We start from the raw sequence: 23,743 nt of genomic DNA, 5'->3' as shown, positions 1-23,743 counted from the left end.
ACATCCATATTCAATATTTATACATACAAGGGTAACAGATTAGGAAACTGTGGTTAATATAATTAATAAAAAGGTGAGTAAATTTCACTGACTGTTAAAAAATAGCATATTTTCATTCTGATCCAATCCTCTATGGGTATACAGAACTGATTGGTTTCCCTTAAGGTTATCATATCTGAACTTTCTAAAAGAGGAAACTCTGGAGAGGAGATTGCTTTATGGATGTTGGTATGCCAAACATAGGACAACACATACAATATATCTATTTCTTCCCTCCTCTTTCCCACCTCCTGAGAATCATTATATCTTTCAAACCTAAATAAATAGCTCCCACAGAATAAAACATTAATCATTGAGGATGAAGCAACATTGGCCACAGTGGGAAGAATCTTACTAAGGCCAAAAATAAAACATAAATGTAATAGAGGGAGGGAGGGAGGGAGGGAGGGAGGGAGGGAGGGAAAGTTGGGACTGAAGCATTGTTTCAAAATAATATCTTATTATAGTCTAATTTTAAGGTACATGAGAGAGTCATTTCTTTAGCCCTGTTCCTCTTGATATGTCATGCATGTATCTCTGTTTTCACTTGTAGCATGGCAGCTGTATGCTTCTAGAAATGCAGGATGCTGTACAAACTGATGTTTTATGGTGCCCTGGGAAATTCTAGAGGCCAAGTCTTCCCATCTAATATATTACGCCAACCAGGGCCAAAGAATCAATAAATCACATTAATCAATTGTTATAGTCAACAGAGATAATATGTGCAATAATAACATTCACAAAGAGATACAAAACCAATCTAGCAACAAAGAAAACCAACCTATCGAAAGATATAAAATGGGTTCAAACATCACTAAGGTTTTAGGGGGAAGAACTAGAAATGGTAAAGAATAGCCCTTTAGTAGTTTTCTCTAAGGGGTGTTAGGCTACAACTTTCAGCATTCCTGGACTGCCTGGAAAATGATGGGAGTTATAGTGTTACTCATTTGATGTATGGTGGTGGTGGTAAGCAACTGAATTTTATCTACTGGGGGGACTTGCAAATGAACATTTCAGGATGCTATAAGATTTCCTGTTTTGGTTTACTTTTTCTTGCTTTAACAACAAAACAGATAGCTATAGAAGGAGGTACTTTATTGGGAGAATGCAATCTACAATTCCATACTCTTAAGAGCCACATAGAAATTATGATGCCAAGCTACAGCTTTATGGAAGTGGCCTTTTATCCACACCTGGAATATTAACTTCTCTCATTTGTTGAACTTCTGCATCTTGAAGAGCTGCAGGGCTAAGTTTCTGTATTTTATTTTTCCAGAATCACATTTGATGGTAAGAACAGTCCATCAAATTTGATGATGAGAGTAGTCCAGCTCAACCCAATGGTAGAACCTTGGACATTTTAAAATGTTTTAAAAAGTCACCTGAATGAAATTTAATCACCCAAAATAGTAGCATTCACAGGATGTTGTGTGTGATATATATATCACACACACAGAGAAACACACAAATATATACAAATACAGTAAATAACTGATTTGCTAGATTCTGTTACATCATGCAAGGGATTATATTTTCGTTTCAGATGAGGAAGCGTGTCTATTTCTTTGTGAGCTCAGACCTGATTCCTTAACTGAAATGAATACAGTTACTATATACCATATATATATATATACACCAAAGTTGCAGGAGTTCTAAAAACATTGTGAGACTTGGCCATTCTCTATGCAATAGTTTTAATGACGCAAATGGAATTTCCACATACAAATGTGTTATCTCATTATTTATCATTAACTTATTGGCTGGTTTGTAGGTAACAAAGTGAAGTTTCCCCTTTTGATCATCTGGGCCAAGGTCAATTTTCTATTATACAGCATGCTTTCTCATATAAAATAAAATAAAACAAAATGACATTACTTGTTATTTAGTAATATTTAAAGAAGCAAAATCAAGAAGTTGAAGGAAAAAAATTCTAACTTAAGCAAATACATATGAGCAATTTCCTATTTCTGACTTCCAAGTAAGATCTCTTTAAAATATAAATGCTCATAGTTAAAGAATGGAAACAAACACATTTTCATTTATTATACTGACTGTGGGTTTATTCTGTTCAGAAAATAAATTTACCTTATGATAAAATCTGCTTATGCTTACAACTTATTTATTTAAAAGATTTAAATTCAATCTGTTCTCCACAGTTGTTTGTAATTTGTAGCCATAAAATATGAGAACTGTGAAATGAAGCTATGAAGGTTGAAAAGGGAGGGAGAGAGCAAATACTTTGAATCATGATGAAGAGAGACAGCATTTAAAACATTCAGTTTTCTGACAAACATTTCCTAGTCACAAAAACGGTTAATACAAGAAAATCTAGCATATATTGACTAAATAGCACAAAATGAAGCAAAAATCAGTGTAAAATGAAAAAAATTAGAAGAAATACCTGTTCAACTTCTATTGACTTTTTGTAATGGGGGGGGGGGGACTTACACTTGTTGTATAAGCTGCTTCAGGGTCATCCTCTAGTACCCGTGATAATCCAAAATCAGAGACTTTGCACATAAGATTACTGTTGACCAATATATTCCGAGCTGCCAAGTCCCGATGTACATAACCCATATCTGAGAGATATTTCATGCCTGAAGCAATTCCACGAAGCATCCCAACGAGCTGGATGACTGTGAAGTGGCCATCATGTTTCTGAAAGGAAGGTAGAGTTTCATTTGACATTTTCATGTTGTGCTGGTCAAATTCAAATCAATTTATATTTCAAAGATCTGATTACTTTTCAACTAAATCTTCCATGAGCCCAGAGTTTTCACTTGAGGCACAGATGGCCAGGGTCAAAGTATCTTATTTTAGACAGGATCAAAGACTTAAAGAAGTCCTAATTCTGGGAAAGTTGGAAATAAAAAGAGGATGACCAGCAGCCAAGTGTATGGACTCAGTTACAGTGACAATAGGTACAGCATTGGAAGATCTGGAGGGCCAGGCTGGGGACACAGTGTCCTGGAGAAAATCTACCTATGTTATCACGAAGAGCTGACACTGACCTGATGGCATATAATTAATAATTAATCAATTTCTATGAGACATAACAGCAGCTAATAATATCTCTAAAATCCAGCATGGAGTTAACCAATTTCAGACAACTGCAGAGTGTAATGCTTGATGAAGCAATTTTAATCTGCACTTAACTGAGAAATGGAGGTTGCACTATGATGCCCTACGTAGAAAGTGCATAGATGATTATGGAAGGAGAGCCTCACATCAGTCAGTATAAGCCTCTCCCTCCTGTCTCTCCAGTTCCAGGCCTTTGGTTCAGCCAGGGACTAAAGACTCCTCTCTCCTACCAACTACCAAAGAAAGACAGCAGGGATATTTGAGGAGGAGATGCATCGGGGTACATTTCCATGAAAGGTGAGGAGCAGAAGAGAAGAGTTCCAGGATATAAATAATGGAGAAAACTAGAATATAGTATTGCATTAGAAAAACAAACTTTTGTTTTTGTGTAATAAATCTTCTCCTGAAATAAAGGGAAATAAATTTTATTCTTGTCTGTGGTCTACACCATGCTGTAATTGACTACTTAGAGCCTGGGAAAGACAGTGGCAGTTTGCAAAATATTATAGGGCCAGAACATCTGTCCATTCCTCCTGTAGCAGGGAAGTGATTGAATCTGGTTAATAAGACTATGTGAAAATCTAGCCTTCTTGGTTGCGAGCAGCTGCTAGGGGCTTGACATTAATCTTGGAGATTGGATAGGTGTATTTTAACACCTACTTATCAGTAAATTTGTTAGGGCAGGGATTCTTTGATTCTCTTGCTGACTGCCTCTTGAAGCAGTGGGAATTTTGCAAAAGTTCTGGCCATGGAATACTTTGCAAACTGACATCCTCTTTCTCAGTCTCTCAGAAGTCCATCATACATCCCTAAAAACAAATAGGAGTTTGAAAATAAATATTAGCTGATGTTAAAAATATTGGATTGCACCATGGGTGGGCAACCTGAGAGAAACATTTGATGCTTTGCAATGGAAGAATCTAGAGTATTTGAAGCTTATTTTATAGCAAGTAGGTGTAAAAGGATTATAATGCAGATTTTAAAAATAATCATAAAGTAAGTTCTTATAAATCATACTGATATTTCTGTCAAACAGATTTAAGATAACGTATGGATGAAATGCTGTGTGCTAAATAAGAAGTTATTTCTTCCTTAAACCTGTGACGTTTTAATTAAATATGAATACTATGGGAATTATAGAGGGCAAGCCTAAATAATAATTTCTCCAAGGGTGTCTCTATGAAAATAATGTGGGCAACATAACCCAAAGAAGAGAAACTTCAATATTATTATTTGTTTATATTATTCATTTTTGCATACAGAAAGATCGGCTAAGAACTGCCTCCTGTTGAGAGAATGCTGTACTGAGGCTTCAATCAATAGAATAGGGAGACAGACATAGTTTACAGTCTTTGCAGCTTTCCACAACCTCCCAGGGAGGCTTCCGATGGCTGGAGGATCTCCTTCACAAATAGCTTGAGAAGTGGAGTGAGCAGCTTCTACAGCTCCTCAGGAATAGCTCATCCTGGACATCAGAATGGCCTTCCTTCTTGAAATAAGGCTGGACTGTTATGACTACTCCTTCTGATGAGGACTTATGTTTTCATTTTTGGGCCAGTGAGTATAGTATTTTACTTTTTGTTTTTATATTTTCCCCCTATTGGTTTGTCCTAAGGTTATTATTTACATTGCTTTGTTTACTTTGTGTTTAATCTGAGTTTACAAAGATAGAAAATGGTATGCTGCTTAGAGATGGCTCTGATTGCAGCTAATAAAACTTCTAGATAAAAAAAGGGAAGCTGGCAAGAACCTTCTTCTCTTTGATCTCTTCGAATGCTTTGCTGGATGAAGCAGGCTTCTCTCAGTCAAGGGACAACAACAGATATAACACTTCATGTAGAATTCAAAATTCATAAGTATTGCTTACATAACCAACATATTGTAGAACTTTATAATAATCATGTCACACATTTCGGCAACAATTTGGAAACGAGCAGTTTAAAGCTACTGTGTAAAGACATCTGCTGTACATAGACACATATGTGCATACGTATATTTAAACTTGAGGATAATATCTGAATTTTCTAGAATGTGGAATTATTTACTTTGAATATTTGATTCAATTGAATTTCTAAAGTGAATTTATTTTTTTGAATCAAATTGTTCTGGAGCATCAAATTGAATTTTTCTGAATCAGTTTAGTGATCTGATGGGCTTTTTGGCTTCTGCAATCCCCATTTTTTCTTGAATTGAATTGACAAGCTGAACCAAATTTGATTTAACAAGTCTAGCATTTTCTAAGAACATGGATGTGTAGTTGTCCATATATATCTGAAAACCCTGCTTTTTACTGAAAAAAGTATGCTTGATTTATCAATTAATTAAATTTAAATAATTAATTAAATTAAATTTTATTAATTTATTAAATTAATTGTGATATCTGCACAATTCCCAAGGAAAAAAGAGAACTACACTTTTTAAAGCCTTGTAGTATGCATAGAAGCTAGAATACCTTCCCTTCCCATTTAAAATCATTTGGCAAATGAAGCTAAAGTTTGTTTATGTATTTATTCTTTTAAATTTATTGGCTGCCCAAATCCAGTGAATGGTATGTTGTAAATGGTATGACAGGCCTTGAGCACAGACAATTCAAATATCAATTTTAACCCAGCAGAAACTTTTCTTCTACCAAAATGAGTAATAAAAATTCAGTGTTCCTAACTACAATTTCACATGGCAACAAAAAGCAGTTCATATAAATTACTTAAAAGTAGTTTAAACTATTTTTTTGTTTTTATTTTGCCAGTGTTGCTTATATCTGACAACCAGTAAATTTTCATTTCATGACCCTTTTCTCTTAATCTCCTCCTATATCATGATTAAGACATATTCAAATGATACTTGTTTTAAATTATAGGAGCTGACAGAGTCTTAAATCTTGAAAGTTCAAACACTGAAATGTTAGATTTTGCTACTATTTTATCACACACATCAGCATACACATAAACATACAATGCTACATAGGCTTGATTGCATTTTAAAAAGTGCCTAGTTCAGGTAGCTTATAATGGCAGAATTTTTGAAAATCTTTATAGGCAATAAATAATGAACAAATCAATATATTTTTAAAAATAGAAGTAATAAAAGCAAAACATATATCTTTCCCTTTTGAAGCAGTTATTAAGTGGACTCAACTATATAAAAATAATAAAGGAATCAAGGAAATCTTTCTACTTGCCACAGTGGCAGCGCAGTGGCATTATTATTTATTTAATGAAGTTATTTCTATGCTACTTAAGGGCCTAAACGAGGACTTTTAAAGTCAGGTATAATAAAGTAAATTAAATGGAGGACAGAAGAAGAAAATGCAATCCCAGAGTTACATCTTGGTGAACTCTATCAGAATATCTTGATCTCACTAAATGGTGTCCTCAAGCATGGTTTGTTGAATCAAACACCATTATTAGATTTAATACAATATGCTAATGTGGTTTGTTTTGTTTTGGTTTAGTGTGATGCATGAACTCTGCCACTGAATATTAAGATACTAATTTTCCTTTTTTCTTCTGCGTCCAGTGATTTTTACATTAAAAAGTCAGCTCTTTTAGGATTAAACAACTTTCAGAGGTCAGAGAAAAGGATTCTATATCTGTACTACTTACTTGTTGGGTTCACACATTACATTAAGATGAGGCTAAAATGGGGTTGGGAATGGGTGATTGTTGTTGTGCAGTTTAATGTTGTTTTAGAATGTTATGTGGATCATGACATTACATTAAATCATAATATAGTTAATTTGTTTGCCTATGGCGTGTTACATGAACATAGCAATTATCTTTTGCTAATATTGGTTTGGGATTTAGATGTAGTGTAGTGGATTTTATCAGACACTTTTTCAGGTAAAGAAATTGTATCACACCATCTGTCTATTGAAATATTATCCAGATAGTTCCATTATTTAGCAATGACTAATTTGGCTGTTATAAGTAAAATTACTTTAAATTTAATTACTTTTTACTTAATTACTTTTTTAGCTTGCAATTTCTTATTCTGGCTATCAGGCATGTGTCACAAACCTAATCTTGAAGAGAATTCAATCTTAAATCTTAGGTATGTCTTAAATGTCTTTAAATACATTCTTCCCAAATCTCATAGTTTATTGCATTCCCACCAAAGGAGAAAGAATATTCCCTTCAAATTACAGCATCTTATTGTTTATTTATTTAGCATATTTATATAACTGCCCATTTCATAAAGATGTGACTCTCAGCAGTGTACAAACATGGCAACAGTTTAAAAACTACATAACAATCTAAAAACAGTCAAAGATAAATAAGCATATAAAAAACCCCAAGACTGTGGGAGAACAAGTCACGTGATCTCATGCAATCACCTTGCAGGCTTCCCATGGGATCCCCAGGGCTGATGAAAAAAACATGTTTTAAGAACCTCCCAGAAGGCTAACAAAGATGGGGCTAACCTCACCTCAGGGGGAATGATGTTCCAGAAAGTGGGGGCCACAGCAGAAAAGGTACACTGCCTGGGTCCTGCCAGATGGACCTCTTTTGGAAATGGGACCTGCAGCATATCCCTCTTGCCTGATCTGGTGGGATGGGAGTTGTAATTGGGAAGAGACAGTCTCTCAAATAATATTGAGAAGATGTGTGTAAAATTCTTATTAGAGTTTGATTCCCCCAATATAAAAGTTAAGATATATTCCCAGTATGGATGCTGATAAAAATTCTTCATGCTGCCACAGAAACTGCCAAGTATTATCATCTCATTGTTCTTCTAAGCCCTAGGCTTCTTTAAGCCCTGGGGTAGATTCTTCATAATGTACTTCAAATAAAATCTGTTAATTTTTTGAAATTATACAGTACTCTTAGGTTCTATGAAAAAAATTAACATTAATTTTTCAAAAATAGATTGATGTCAATTTGTAATTTTTACAATTATTTTATCTTGTAATATGGAATTGCCTGGCACCAAAGAAACCAAAGGGCCTTTTTATTTTAATAGTATTCAACTTTTTCTAAATCATAAGGTTTGAGTTTTTGTATAAATCTTTTGTTCTATAAAAACCTTTCTTTTACAGCTATACAATCGGAACTTTCCAATATATATAGTATATAATTTTACCCTATTCTTTTTATTCCACATGCACATCTTTTAATTGTTCTCCTTGTTTCTTTTATACCTGACTTTCTACCACGGCTACTGTATACAACATACAGAGTCTGTACTGGTGGCCTTTGTCTTGTCTTTTATGTAGTAAATTTATTAATGCCTTGTGCTGCAGTGCAAAGATTCTCAATAGGATTTCTAGGCTTTCTTTATTTTTCCATTATTATTAAACTGGACTATTTTCCCAAGCATTTTTATTTCTGTCTAGCCTGATTTTTTTTTTCCTTCTTCAAAGTTCTCAAGCTATACATCAAAATAGTATCTGTTATGAAGCCTCTACTGGATAAGATTTTTCCCTCATGTCTTTTTATCACTGAAAGTGGTAGTAGTTTTGCTCATACCACTAACGGTCTTAATTTGGATGTTTGGAACCTGTGAGGAGACACTCGTGTAGAAGAATTTGGAGCAGGGCTGATTCTAGAAGGAGAGCAAGCATGGGAAATACTTTTACTCCTCATTGCTTCCATTTAGTACAATTGTATTTTTGTCTTATAAACACAATTCATCCATCTAAAAATGCACCAATGTCACAATTAAGACGAGTTTTACCACTATCCACCCATCCTTTAGTTGGCAAAAAATATACCAGCATGAAATTTACTATCCCATTGCCAGCTCTCATCCTGCCTCTAGCTGTTTTTGTTCCCAGTTACTGCCAAGTCAAGGCGTCCCTATCCATAGCTATTCTTAGCATGCCACAGTGACATCCAAATGATCACATGTGCATCACTGCAGTGTGCAAAAGTGCATATATAGTTAAATCATGATGTCTGATGCAAGCATCTAAGTGGCATTATTTGTACCATGATACATATAGCATCATTTGCCAGCCCTTGCCTTCTCTGCAAAAACCTATCTCTGTCCAATTCAGTTTGCCACTTTCAATTGCATTTAAGCACACTTTCTGTTCAGTAGCAGCCATTAGCCTACTGTCACAGTGCATTTGCATGGACCATGTGGTTTGGTCTTAAGATATGCCTACCATTCATTTCCAGGTGCAAGGAATACTAGTGTTGGATTTCAGAACAAGTTCTAGTAACTGCAGTCAAGAACTGATTTTCAGAAGGAATGAAGAAAATGTTTTTAATTCTGAACAAATTAAAGAGATGTCTTGATTTTTGATTGTCTTGACACCAGGATCAACACCAGACAAACAATCAAGCAGTAAACAATATCCTAATTAAGAAACTACCAAATCAGACACAGAATCAAGCAGTAAACAACAGCCTAATCAAGGAACTACCAAGGAGAAAACAACACTCCCACCAACACTGACAGGACAAACTACTGGATATAAACAGAAAGCAAACCCTTCTAGCACTGAAGATATTACTTAGCCGGGTAACGAAATGTCTGCAAGAAAACAATCAAGCTCAGAGAACCCCAAGGACTCCACAATTCAAACCTGAGCTACATATATTCTCTTCAACTGGTGTCTTGACTGTAAATTTAATTATGGAGTATTTATCCATTATAGATATAATTCAAGAATTTATTTATTGATCAGATTTCTACCTGCTGTAATTGACACTCTTGGCAATTTACAATGTCGTCATCAAATACAATAAGACTTCCATAGTTTAATAATAAAGAAGATAAATATACCACAATTCCCCAAAACCTCCACAATAATAAATCAATAGCAATGAAAACAGACATGATCCCAAATGCAATACAACCAGACAATAAATCATAGCAGTTCAAGAGTCTCCAAAGTAATTGTTTTTACAAGTCAACAAAGTGAGAGCTGGTCTGATCAAATTTATAGCAGAAGGCTGTTCCAAAGTGCAAGCACCCCCCACCTTATTTCACTGTAATAAGGGAGGAGAAGTAGCAAAGGGCAGTCTCAAACTTGTACTCATTTCTTTGATTACTGTATTCACTTTTCATCTTCCTGTCATGGTGCTCCAGGCACCTCTCCTGCCACTTCATTTCCTGGAGGTCCAGCAAACCAGGAATTCACCAGGGATCAGCCAGCAGCAAGCACACACTCATGGCAACCATATCAAGCACCTGGATTACTTTCTGGTGCCAGGAGCTGAACAGGCACTCACAAAGAATACCTCAAAGAACCTGTTGGACACCATCAAGATCCATGAGGCACCCAGTCAGTCCATTCAACCTAAAAGGTCCCAGGTGCAGTCAATCTTATTTGGACCAGGAGTTTAGAAGGCTTCAAAGCAATGGAACCCCAATAAGATTCCATTCCATCCACATATTTCCTAATGAAATTTAGAATAATGCTGCTAGATCATTTTAGAAGCTGGACTTAATGATGTTATGAAGAGATACACAAGCACTTTTTAGTGCTTTTTTGACAGGTGGTGATAGTTCTGGTATGCAAGTGAATTGGCCCTAGGCTCCCATCTTCATAAGCCATCTGCTATGTTAAATACCTCACATACAATGCATGATCTAACATTAATATCATTTTCACACTGCATCTGGGGTAAATTAATATAATGGGAAGTTGATGCAGATAGGAGCAGAGCACCAGTTTTGCTTCTGTTTCAAAACTCAGCTGCCATAGTCCACAAGGGAAGCTTCTTGGAGTTCATCATGAAGTGGTGGTAATAGTGGTCCTGAGTGAGTAGGCAGCAGCAGCAACAGCAGCATACTGTCCAGGAAGCAATGGCAGGAATCGATGCCAGAATTCACTGAAATCTACTTTTGGCTCTATTTTTGTAAGTAATGAGAAGTCTGAGATAGATACATGGGGAATGAAGTTGTAATGTTCAACTATTGGAATAAAGTTTATTCAGCAATTTTACCTGTTTCTATCAGCAAGTAGCGCACAATACTTTCATTTATATTTTAAGAGCCTATAAGAAGTTGCTGAAAGAAAGGATCAAAAGCTGAAATGGTGAGGGGTCTGATTGCTGCATCCCATGCCACGTACTACACATTCCAGTGCAATTTGGGGCATATAGAACAAACACTGCTGTGATTAAATCATTTTTAAAAAATGCAGATGCCCTTGCTCTTGGGATATCAGGATGCCCAATCAGGATCCATCACATACAAAACCATTTAACTGATTATCCTATAGAATCTCATTTGGGACTGGATTTATAGCTTTTTAAAAAGATATTTGAATAAATTCTGAATTTATACATATTTTGATATTCAGAGGTTTGCTGGCAATTTTTTTTAAAAAATATTCTCCCACAAGGTATAATAGAAAACTGTTTTTTTACTGAGCATTTATGTTACATGAAGTTGTTGTCTAGTGCATACCTAATACCTTTTATTCTCAGGAGTTAACTCAAGAAATACTTTTGATACAATTCCCAGTTGTCTGCTGAGGGTCTTTATCAGTACTGGCAACAATTCATAACACAATGAATTTATCCAAGGCACTTTCCATCAAATTCTAAACAGCCTTTAATATTTTTTCCAAATAAACTATCCTTGACATCCAAAGGTATATCTAATGCCTGGCTGCTTTCACACTTATACTGCCATTTTAGGACACATGAAATAAATTATTTTATATTCAACATCTGATGCTTTTTTGCAAAGCTTGATTCAAGAAATATTCCAATCCACTTACAGAACACTGGTTAAAGTATTATAGACAACAAATCACTCTCTCCAGTGGAAGTTACTCATTCCACATAAATGTTTCGTTCATAAAATATCCCAGGAAGCAATCATTTTAAACAGAAAAACAAAATATGAATGAAACCTACATGTTGCCCTTCAACATTTAATTATGGAATTTTAGAAATGCACAGCGCTCATTTCTGCAGAGTACATATGATTATTCATTCTCTGCCTTTGATTGCATGGACCAAACTAAGAAAATGGAGGATTGAGACTGTTGCAGAATTATTTTATACTGGAATATAAAGGTATGAATATTTAAAGAAGTTACTTAATCTGTACCCATCATTTAAGGTAGCCTCCAGGCATGCTCCCATTAGCCACAGCATCTTGTTGATTCTTTAATTTTGTAATATTTCATGTGCCAAAAGTCTGAGTTGCATGAATTAAAATGTTTTATTATTGTAATACTAATAATCTAAGAGTCATCTTCCACACTGTACTTAATATGTGCAATGTGCAAACCTCTGAAGAGTACAGGAACAGGCAACTTGTAGCACTCCTGATGTTGTTGAACGGCAACTCCTAGCATCCTTAAGAAACATGTCCAATGTTGAGGGGTGCTGGGAGTTGGAATTAAGCAATAACTTGCCTGCCAAAGTTATCTGCTTATCAAAGGTATTCCCATGGGCAGAATCACATGCAGACAAAAAATAGACTATATATCAATAGAGCATGAGGAAGTACAAGAGTGAGAGTGAGCTCATGTATTTCTAAAAATTATTTCTAGCACTAATCTTCAACTGGAACATAGGGATGACACAGCAGATGTTGTAAACAGTAATTTTTTTTTCTTTTCTAACATGTTAAAACTTTCCAGAGAAAAAAGCTTCATCACCCCTGCCTGGGGTTTCTGGTTTTCATATTTCCTGTGTGTTGGGTTCTAGGAGATCATACAGAAGCATTTTTCAAATTAACCACTACTTAGAATCTAGCAAAGACTGGGGATATTTATTTGGGAAAACTAAAAACAAAAACATTTCACGTGCACTCAAGATGTTAGATTTCATTAATGAAAAACTGATTTGGGGCCAGTAGAACAATCTGCCTATCTTGAAATAGCTCAACAGGAGCTCTGAAATAACTGGAATGATGAATTCATCCAGGGTTGTTTGAGGGTTTCATTGTGATAGTGTGGTTTTGCTTTTAAAGAATATTTTTTCCTTAGGGTGATTTCTAGATTCCACAGATTTCCACAGTCAGACTTCCAGCTCAGCTAGGCTATTAAAAGAAATGTAAATCCTCCATAGAGTTAAGAAGTATCTCATTTAGATCAGCATGCAAAGTTTGAGACTCTAAGACCAAATGCAACCCACCTGCCATTTATGGAGGCCCCTTTCTTCAAAAAGACAAAATAAAAACAACAAAAACAAAACAAGGAAAAAAATTCCTCCTTGTTTTTTCCCTGAATGGGACCTGAATAGGCAAGTCACTTGTCTAGGTGATTATAACACATAGCTGGTGAGCTGCATCTGGCTAGATGGTCATTAATACTTAGTGCTATATAGTATCATTTGTGTAATCCAGGGTTTGAATGGATAGCAACAGTACAGAGACCTGTGTGGCTTTGATTGGGTGGCTTTGACTGATATGGATGCTGAGGAGTCCTGAAAATCTGATAATGTGCTGATGGTGTATTGCAGTTAATACTTGATAGCATCATTTAGTGCACAGCAAGATGCCATGTTTTTATACCATTGCGGGCTAAAAGCCAAAACAGAAGCATCTGCTTCTATGTACTGCATGCTGCTGGTTATTTGGGAAAGTGAAGCATCTTTACTCCTCAATATTTTAAAAGCCTCTAAATGTTAGGATACAAACAAAATAGATAAGGACAATCCTTGTGTAAAAAAACAAAGAACTTGGTCCTAGTAGTTAAAAAGCAGAACAATTTTACTCAGCAACAGTTTCAGAGTTGCCTTCCTATACAACCAATCTATATAATTCAGTATTTTTTTTCTATATATATTTATAAGTCCAATGATTTCTGGTTGTGTGTGTGTGTGTGTGTGTGTTTTTTTGCAATATTTTGCTAGTATATGCTCTGGAAAAAATAAGCCACATCTAAAATGAGAAAACAACCACAAATTATAAAAATCTGCCAAATATTCATTCTTTAACATAATCACAGATTTTAGGTGTTGCATTCTGAACATTTCATAAAGAAATTATTTGTGATCTTTACATAATTAAAAGGGTTTCAGGAGCAACACTTTTGATTACTGCTTTAAACATGTTTAATTTATGAGTTGCACTGTTAATATTATAAGATGCTAACTTCAATTAGAAAACACTTCATAATTTTAAATTGTGTTACACTTTTATTGTATTGTATCATATATTTAAGAGAATATTTTTAGAAACATTTTTTTTGACAAAGGAATTTTAGGACAAAAATTAAAATCCTAAGGATATTTGGATGAATCAGCTCAATACAGTTGAAATGAATAGAGATAGCTGTACCCTTTTGCCCTATCTAGTGCTTCCTGAATTTGAGGTGTTGTAAGATAAGCTATGCAACAGTCCTGCAACACACTGGAACCTGGGAGTTGGCCAAGTAATTTCTTGTGCTGAGAGAGAATTTTTCTCCCTTAGCAACCATTATTCAAAAGGTACTTGAATACTGACAGAAATACTGATAGAAATACATATTTTTTCTGTCTGTGCCAGGAAGAAGTTGCTCTATTAAACTTTTGAAAAGTGCCAAGGTTTGTTGAAAATTTGGACAAGGTTGGTGGGGAAATCTTTTCCCATATGATCCATCCTCAATTTGTAAGTGGCTATTTCCTGGTTAGATGTTCCAGCTCCAAATGCCCTAGTTGGATGCTTGTGTCATGAAGTACCTGACAGAGCAAACAACAATCACTCAGTTATTTTCTCTCCCATTCAGATTATGACAGTGATGGCACTTCAGTTAGAATAGAAAGTAACCTACTAGTGATGTTCCCTTTCCTGGCCAAAGGGTATCAGTAGCCAGAGTTTGAGAAACCTGGATCTAGTGTTCCAGTGTCTGGTCAGGTACAGGCATGGTTACAGAGTAGATCTCAGTTAGCTGCTACATGGCATGGGAGTTCACCTGGCAGGATAACACAGGCATTCTGATGTCTAGAGTGATTTGGCAGCAGAGGTTATGTTTGTTCTGCTGTCTTTCTCAACGTGCTGTTGAGGGGAGCTCTCTGTATGGCTCACGTTAGGACCAAGCCTATCAGAAGATATCATCTGAATTCTTAAAATAGCCTATATATTGGGTCTGTGGTTTGAGTAGCCATGGCTATTCTATCTTAGCCCATGCATTTTTTTGGTCCTTTTTGATACTTTGCACTGAAATGGTAGAGCACAAAATGCTGGAGTCCCATGGGAAGCTATTTCCTCAAATGCCTATTCTCTAATTTGTAAAATACTTTATCCTTGGTTTTCCAAACAAAGCTAAAAACAGCCCAAACTTTCAAGAGAATTGATGTTAGCATGATGTAATGGATGAAGCTGATGAAGCTTGGGTCCTTGATTTTCATGCCAAAGATGGTCATTTGGTAAATAAGGAACAGATGGCTGAAAGCTTCAAGGCTGAGAAAACAGCAGCCAAATGTCCACTGGCTCATATAGGCAGGAGGAAGAGGCCCAGAATTTGAACCTTGGACTGACTGAGATCATATACATACATAATACATATATACACAGAAATATTCCTGTATGAGCTATGCACAGCTCATATACGTATATGGCTTCCTAAAGCTCTGCAATTAAACAGTTATCTAACATTTTTGTGTCTGCTCTAGAATGTAGAACTGAGAAATAACAAGAGTTTTATCACTGTGCCTGGCAGGAAGCTCTGACACATGCTAACACTGTTGTTTATTATGTTGCATACATTTATTTCTTCCATGCTACAATCATCTGTGCAGGTTTTAGAAGCTCAACAGAACTGTTGGGTGAATTTGCACACTATGAACAACAAAACTTCTATTATACTCCTTTCATCTTTTCAAAATTATATACATTCTCCATTCCTAACTTGATAGGAAAACATATATTAGTTACTGGTCTTTAGGTTTACTAATCAAAGTATGATTGTCTTCAAAACCAGAAATCATAACTGGGTAATAAAGTTTTTAGACCAATTAATTATCTAAAAGTCTGCAAGCTTTTGAGTTCTCCAGAATGCTTAATCAGGTCAGCTATTACAAATAGTGTTATAACTTTAGTCAAAGAAGGCATGGCAGTTGCTTAGAGCCCACAAGGACAAGGGGCCCAAGTCAAGACTTCAATCTTTAAAAAAAAAATGGCCAGCATCTGCTGCAGACACAGCACAAATAGAGGACCAATGCATTTGTCTAGGCAGCAGACAATGTGATGAGAAAACCTCAGCAGAAACTGACTAGAGGGAGCCACTACATGGAGATACAGAAAACCAGTTCTGTTGGCACGACTACTCCCAAAATTGCACCCAAACTACTACTGCTGCTGTTCCTTCCTGAAAGTGGATTGTGTGAACAAGATTCTAGCATCAGAAAGTTGGCTTCTTCAAATATTGCTGCCAGCTCTTTAACTGATGACTGATGTTGGGATGGGGTCCCTGCCTTCGATCCTGGACATCTTTGCTTATGCCCTGAATGCAGGAGATAGGAAGAAGCAAGAATGCCCAAATGTTAAGTCAGAGGAACAGTTATTTCCTTTGTCCATGGAGATTATGTGTACCAACACTATCCAACACTGATTCTGCATTCACAACACAATTTCCATATTAGGACTGATTTTGACCTATGTTCATGTTTAAATATTTCATACCTTAAAATTTTTCCATGGACAAACTTGGCTATGATTTCTTTTCAAATTTAAAGTTATGTAAGAACAAAGCCAGGGTGCCAACTCTCCCATCTATTATTTGTAATAGCTCTGGAAGTCTTGGCCAAAAAGATCCAAGAAAATAAACAGATAATTGGGATCAAAATTTAGGGAGAGGAATGTAAGATGAAATGTTATGCAGATGATGTAATATGAACAATCATGAAACCACAAAGCTCCATATGGCAGTTGATGAAAGTAATCAAAAATGTTGGTTGCTTTTCCAGATACAAAATCAATGAAAAGAAAGACAATAGCGAGGTACTTAACTTTTGAAGAAAATTCTGTGTAAAAGGAGACTGGGTATGAGATAATAAAAGATCCAGTGAAATATTTAGGATTTTACTTGACAGGATGCAGCAAAGACATATTTCAAAACAATTACAATAAACTATGGAAAGAAATAAAACAAGAAAGGTTGAAAAACTTAAAACTTTCTGGGCCAGACCTACAGTATGGTGACAATAAAAATGGAGGTATTACTTAAGATAAACTTCTTATTTCAAATGGCACCAATTCAAATCCCAGATAAAACAATTGTGGGATTGGCAAAGAACAATTAATATATTTGTATGGAATGGGGAAAAAACCAAGAGTACAATTCAAAATTTTGCAAGATGGAAAATAGAGAGGTGAATTAGTTTTTCTTGGTCTCAGATTATATTATAGAGCAAGTTGTCTAACACAGGTAAAATAGATAACATTTTCTAACAGTAGCATATCAGCTATAGAAGAAGCAGGCTTGGCCAATGGGCTTTGCAGAGATTTATGGTACAAGGAAACAAAAGAAAACAAGAATCTGAAGGGACATATTATAACGCTAAGTCTGTTAAAAAATTGGAATTTCTTAAAAGCAAGGATAAGTCCAACAATTTTACCACTAGCATCACAATCAAATGCTTTTTATTTCAAAGACAATTACCGAAAGAAAGATCTGATTACATATGCCAACATGATCATCTGGACTTAAAAACAGACTAAAGACACCACAGGATTTGCTTAACAAAGGAAGAAATCTATCACAGTTAATGTATTTGCAAAAAGTACTCACTGAAAGAAACAAAAAGTGATCTTAAAGAAGAAGGAGAGACCTTGAGACAGATTACAGAATTTGAAATGTTTATACAGAATCAAGAAAATTTATTAGGATGTGTTTACAAATTGCTACTCAAATATGATACAGAGATGGAAGAAATAAAAATTGTAGATAAAATGGGTGCAAAATTTCAAATAATAATAATAATAATAATAATAAATAATATATAATAATTTATTAAATGCATATGCTGTCTGACTCCCAGCAACCCTGGGTGATGCAATAATAGTGGATCAATGATAAGATCTATGGAAAAAAATAATAAAATTTATACCAAGCTACAGCCTTAAGGAAAATTGGTACAAAAGATGGGGTATATAATTCCATGAACAATTTCCAGATAAATCATACAATAATAAATGTTGGAAATGCTACAACAAAGAAGGAATGTTTTACCATATATGGTGGTTTTATACACACACACACACAGAGTATACACACACACAGTATATACACACACACATACATACATACACACACTGTGTATGTGTGCATGCATGTGTGTGTGTGTGTGTGTGTGTGGGTATACATCCCCCCTCAAAAATACTGGAAAGAAATACACCAAAACATTCAGAAAACTGAAAATAAAATGTTGATTAAAATCACAAATATTTTTATTAGGCATGAGAATATAAATGAAAGGTATCATAATTCATTAAGATATATGCTGACTGTAGCAAGAATCAATCTAGCACAACATTGGAAAAGAGAAACCATGCTGTCAATACAGGATGGGTAGACTAAAATTGGAGAATATGCGGCAAAGGAAAAACTGATGGTCTAACCAAATAAAACAGGACTAGTTCCCTTAAATACAACATATCACACAGCAAGACAAGCTAAGACACTTAGAATATGGTTTCTGAAGAAAAAGAGAACCTGTTTAAAATCATCATCATCATCCTCCTCCTCCTCCTCCTCCTCCTCCTCCTCCTCCTCCTCCTCATGGTGCTAAAAAAAATGCAAAAAACAAAAACCCACACAAAACCCCAAACATTTCAATAAATAATTAGATTACCTGTTTTCAACAAGAATAATATTTTAGAAATGACCTCATTCTATTTATACTGTGGAAATGCTATGAAACTAATGCTTTATTTAAATATATTGTTCCATTTTGGTAAGAAGGATTGCATGCATTAACTCGACTTCGAGATTTAATATTTTCAGTTTTGAACAAAGAAAATGGATATACTGTATGGACCTATGTTCTGTGTCAAAAAGGCAAATATGCAGCTCCCATTATTCAGTGGTTTACAGAATTGATTCATATAGATCAGCTACGGATGACTGTAATGAATCATGGCTTCAGTTTATGGATGTTGTAAATATAAGTCTTGTGTGCGTTTGTTTCTTTTTTTAGCTCTTTTTTCTTTTATACTGTAAGTTTGTGTATTCTTTTCCTTAGTATTTAGTTAATAAAAGTTCTCTTGAAAAAAGAACAAAATAAGCAAAGGAAGTGAATAAACACAAGGAGGGAGAAATCTACAATTTCGTTGCAAAGGTTGTACGTGCTATGGGAGAAAAAGAAAAAGAGGGGGAGAGGGAGCCTTTATTTTTTAAGCATCTTTTGCAAATGACAAATAAAGCAGGGCTATTAAACTTTGCAGTATCATATCAGCCTCTTCCATCCAATCCAAGATAGAGAAGCTAACTTAGATGGATTTAGAGCACTCACTTTGTGGCTTCATTTTATGGAGGTCTCTTCTTCTTTCTCAACATTATTTAACACAGGCTTCTACTAAAGCGTCTAACCTCTTGTTGTCAGGAAGATGAGGTTAATGGCAATGCTGCACTGGGAATTATGGAAGAGCTGTTTCATTGCACAGTCACGTATCCCAACATTTCTTCTCCACGGAAAACTATTTTTCATTTTTCCTTCCTAAGCTTTCTTGGATTTGTATTTAGGCAAACAAGTTTGGTAAAAAGTATTCTTATTTTTCTTTCCTGCATTACATGTTCTTAACATACCACTGAAAGAGGCTGTGATATATATAGGGTAGCTTCCTCAGTTTTATATTTTGAGATAAAAAGCTTATGATGACATAACCTATAAATCCCCCTTTAAAAATCCATCAGACTTGTTCAGACGTATTAATTAGTCTTAATTTTACACAAAACAAAGAACAAACCCCTAGTATTATAAAATGTTATGTATTTTAGGTGCTGTAAGTATCTCTTCTGCTAAATATTGAAGCCTGGAGCATGCAACAACTGCAGAAGAATGGAAAAAAGGAAGTTGCCCTATTCAGACTTCAGTGCTAAATTATAATCTGGTTCGTTGGCTTAGTTTAGCATCTTGGGTAAACCTTACAACTGTGACTCATGCAAACAAACCGTGCATGAACCAGGTTACCAGTGGAGACCATTTTGAGAGCATATGCTCCCAGATGTTCAGGCAGAATTTTCTCCCCAATTCTGCCTGAAAATATCAGGATTATGCTCTACCAATCACCAATATATAATTTTTTGACTATACCTAATCTTAATAGACTAATATAGGCAGATAATACTTGTTATTTACAAATATTCGTTAGACCAGAGAGCATATCACCCATGTTACTTTGTGTCATTCGTGTAATATCATCATTATATAAATGCCATAATAACATCATTTTAATCAATGTATGTCATTTGCATAATGTCATCATTATGCAAATGAAATTAATTGGTATAGAGCGGTCCATTCTGCGCAAAGTCTGTTTCTTGAAGGCTGCGACTAGTGTAATGATGAATTTTGCTAAACTATGTTGTTAGCTCAATTCTACTTTGTCTCCACATTTTCATTTTGTCTTTGTTACATGATTTGCTCTGCCCTCTAAACAATTCCCCAATTTTATCTTAAGCTTAATGCAAACTGAACACTATGGTCAAGCCCAGAGGCCATAACCACTGTTGGCAGGAAACAACTCCCTTTTTCAGTCAAAACTGACACCCTTATGCAGTAGAAGGTGTATGGCAAGCACATCTAGTTAGAAAAAGTTTAAAGAAAACTAGTTTAGTTTAAACTAGTTTAAAGAAAAGCAGGAGGCCTTCAATAGCCCCTTCCAAGACACTCTTATGTTCAGAAATTCTAGTAACAACAAGGAATAAACAAGATATTAAAAACAACCAAGAAATGACATTTCCAAACTAAGATTTTTCCCCTTCACTCTTTCTATTTACATAGGTGTGGATCTTGGTTAAAAGAATGGCAGATGTCATAAAAGGCCATCTCCCTAAGGTAGAGGCTTTCAACCTTTTTCATTTCACAGCATGTATCTCATAGGCAGGATTTCCTTGAAGCCTCTTTTGTTAATTGAAAGGAATCTGGAATTTCTTTTTAAGGCCAGTAACCTTTTGGCAATTATTTTTACAGATCAAGAACAAAAGCCATTAATTCAACTCAATCACGTAGCCCAGTCAAAACTCCTTTTATCTCTTTCTGACTCTTTTTTTCTTATTTTGAACTCAAGTCTTTTGGTTTGTTTATGCCCCATTTTTCTAAAATGGGATTGTTTGGACTAGTAATACTTTTGCCTTAGAGCAGAAATCTCTCATAAATGAGAAGAAAAACCCCAGGTGTCCATCCTGCTCTGCTCAGATATGCTCTCTTTTTCTCCTTTTTCCCCATATTCATTCATATCTGAAGTCATTCTGGAGAACTATGGAGAAACACAGCCAGCCCAACCCTGAGTGTTCTGTCTCACTTGCCAGCTTTTTCCTTATACCAGAGAGAAGCCTCTTGTGTTCTCTGAAACCAGACCCCTCTGTCAGAGTACACCTGAGCCTTGCCAGTGTGACTGTCAAGCAGGCAAAGGCCTGTCAGGGTCTTGCATTGAGCTGGACTGAATTGGAAGTTGCTGGACCTTACAGAAGCTGAACCAACCCCCTCCAGTATTGTTGCCTTCTTAAACTCTGAAAGCATTGTCTTCTTTTTGGGTGGTAGGAAGCCTGCAAAATTCTGGCTTTCTTTGTTGCATCAAGGGACACTGCACAAAGTGAAACACTTTTTAAGCATACCCAATTTCCCCTCCCATCTTTATGTCTCCTTGAATTCAGTGTCCTACTCCCTGAACTCCTTGCATTTCTAACATTGAACTGAACACTATGCAAAATTCTTATATATTATTAATGCTGTTTATTTGATTGCTTTGAATATTAGTCTTAAATGTTCTTTGTGCTATATTCCCCATAGATTATCAACTGCTTTTTGTTTGATTACATCTACGCCATTAGTTTCACTTATTAGTTAATAAATGGTTTGGTTAGTAATTATAGTTTCATTTTTGGACTACTGGAATGCACACCCCTATTTAACCATGTATAATGTAAAAATTTCAACAGATTTGGAACTAAGACAGGTTCCAGTTCATAATATTTTTCAATTTTGACTGATCATCACAGTTGATCTGTCCTTAGAGCTTGCTTAAGTGACTAAGCATCAATCAACTGCCATAGTTAAATAACAAGGGAAAGACAATGTCCTAAGTCTATTTGCTCTAGATAATGGAGCCCTTTAATATGTTAAAAAAAATACCTTAATGTTATCAGAATGGTAGCTTTTCACCTATTAATGATGAAAAAGACATTCTTTTTATTTTTAAAATCTATATACTACTAAAAATCACATGTCTGTAACCTTCAACTGGGCAAAATGGTGCATCATAGGGCAACAATTTTTGAAACAAGGTACCTCAAATGGGCTAACTTACACAATGCATCCAAAATCTGGGATCTGGGATTCCCGTGGGATTGAAATTTGGGAAAATTGTGGCTGCTTCAGCACTGCTGTGCTGCCATGCTGCCACAGTCAGCTCACATGACATGATTGTCATGAGTGTATCCCTGATCTCTTTCCCACCTCCCTCTGTTCTCTGCATCCAATCAGCTGGTGGCAAGACCTGACGGGCAAGCAATGATTGGCTGCTTTGGAAATGAGGCAGAAATCTGAATCTCTTAAGGGAAGGATGAGGGAGGGCTGGCTGGGGGAGGTGTCAGAGTCAATGAGTGAGCCCTCTTCCTCCCTTGAGGGAGAGGGTCTTTGGGTACATGCCAGAATGGAAAGCAGTGGTGTTGCTTTCCTCATGGTCCGCGGCTCCCTTTGTTTCACCTCCCACCAGCAAAGTGGGAGGCAGTTCTGCAGGTTAGTTGAAGAAGAGGTGAAGGCTACACAGGGGGTCTCCTGAGGGTCATGAGGGGAGGGCAAATGGTGCAAGCCTATATTATAGGTGGAAAGGGAGGGAGGGAAGGAAGGAAGGAAGGAAGGAAGGAAGGAAGGAAGGAAGGAAGGAAGGAAGGAAGGAAGGAAGGAAGGAAGATTTCTGATGCTCCCTGCCAGCTTCCCACAAGCAAGGTCAAAGGGAAAGGCAGCAACAAGTTATAAGTCTCTCACACTCCCACTGGTTTTTTGCCCTTGGCCACTCTGTTTCTCTATTTAGGTAAGCAAATGTCTCTGAAATGATGACCCAATGGGTCACGGGTTATCTAGTAAATATATAAAAACTTCTGCATTCTTTTTTGAACGTCTCACATCCCAAACGGCTATCTCATATTCAGCATCCCTTATTTCAAAGAGCAGTTTCTGTTCCTTTTTGCTCCTTTCAAAAATCCTTTCAAGAGACACTGTAGGATTTATTTTCTTAGAATTGCTTCCCCCACCCCCCATAACCCAGAAAAAAAAATTGGGTTATGTGTGCCTTTTGAGACATATCCACATACCCCACAGCTTGCTCTAAATTCTCTGGTCCAGTGCTCCTTCTTGCCTGGTGTAGGCTTTGTTTTGGCATTTTCTCAGGCAATGGGAATCTGTCTTCATTCTCTTTGTCCATGCATCTTAAAGAGGTATGATGTAAAACTTTGACTCTTTTCTTTCTTCCCTTTATCTGCCTAATCTGTCATTTTCTTTTTGCATCTTCTTCTGACTCAGTTTGTCTTTCTTTTGCTTTCTCTGCCTGGACATTGCTTCAGCCGGCT

General features: G+C 35.9%; 1 protein-coding gene across 1 annotated transcript in view; it reads right to left on the bottom strand.

The window, feature by feature from the left end:
* The window catches only part of EPHA6 (EPH receptor A6), a 426,028-nt gene that overhangs the window by 49,128 nt on the left and 353,157 nt on the right, over positions 1-23,743 (bottom strand). Inside the window, exon 14 of the mRNA XM_088144521.1 lies at positions 2,488-2,697. Coding sequence (XP_088000647.1) covers positions 2,488-2,697 — 210 coding nt within the window. The remainder of the gene's footprint in view (positions 1-2,487; positions 2,698-23,743) is intronic.

This window comes from Python bivittatus, unplaced genomic scaffold, assembly GCF_059951505.1.
Source record: "Python bivittatus isolate LINGU-HERP-01145 unplaced genomic scaffold, Pbiv_v1 ctg000350_np1212, whole genome shotgun sequence".
Classification (NCBI taxonomy): Eukaryota; Metazoa; Chordata; class Lepidosauria; order Squamata; family Pythonidae; genus Python; species Python bivittatus.
The sequence above is the reverse complement of the archived record's forward strand: the minus strand, read 5'-3'. Positions and strand labels throughout refer to the sequence as shown.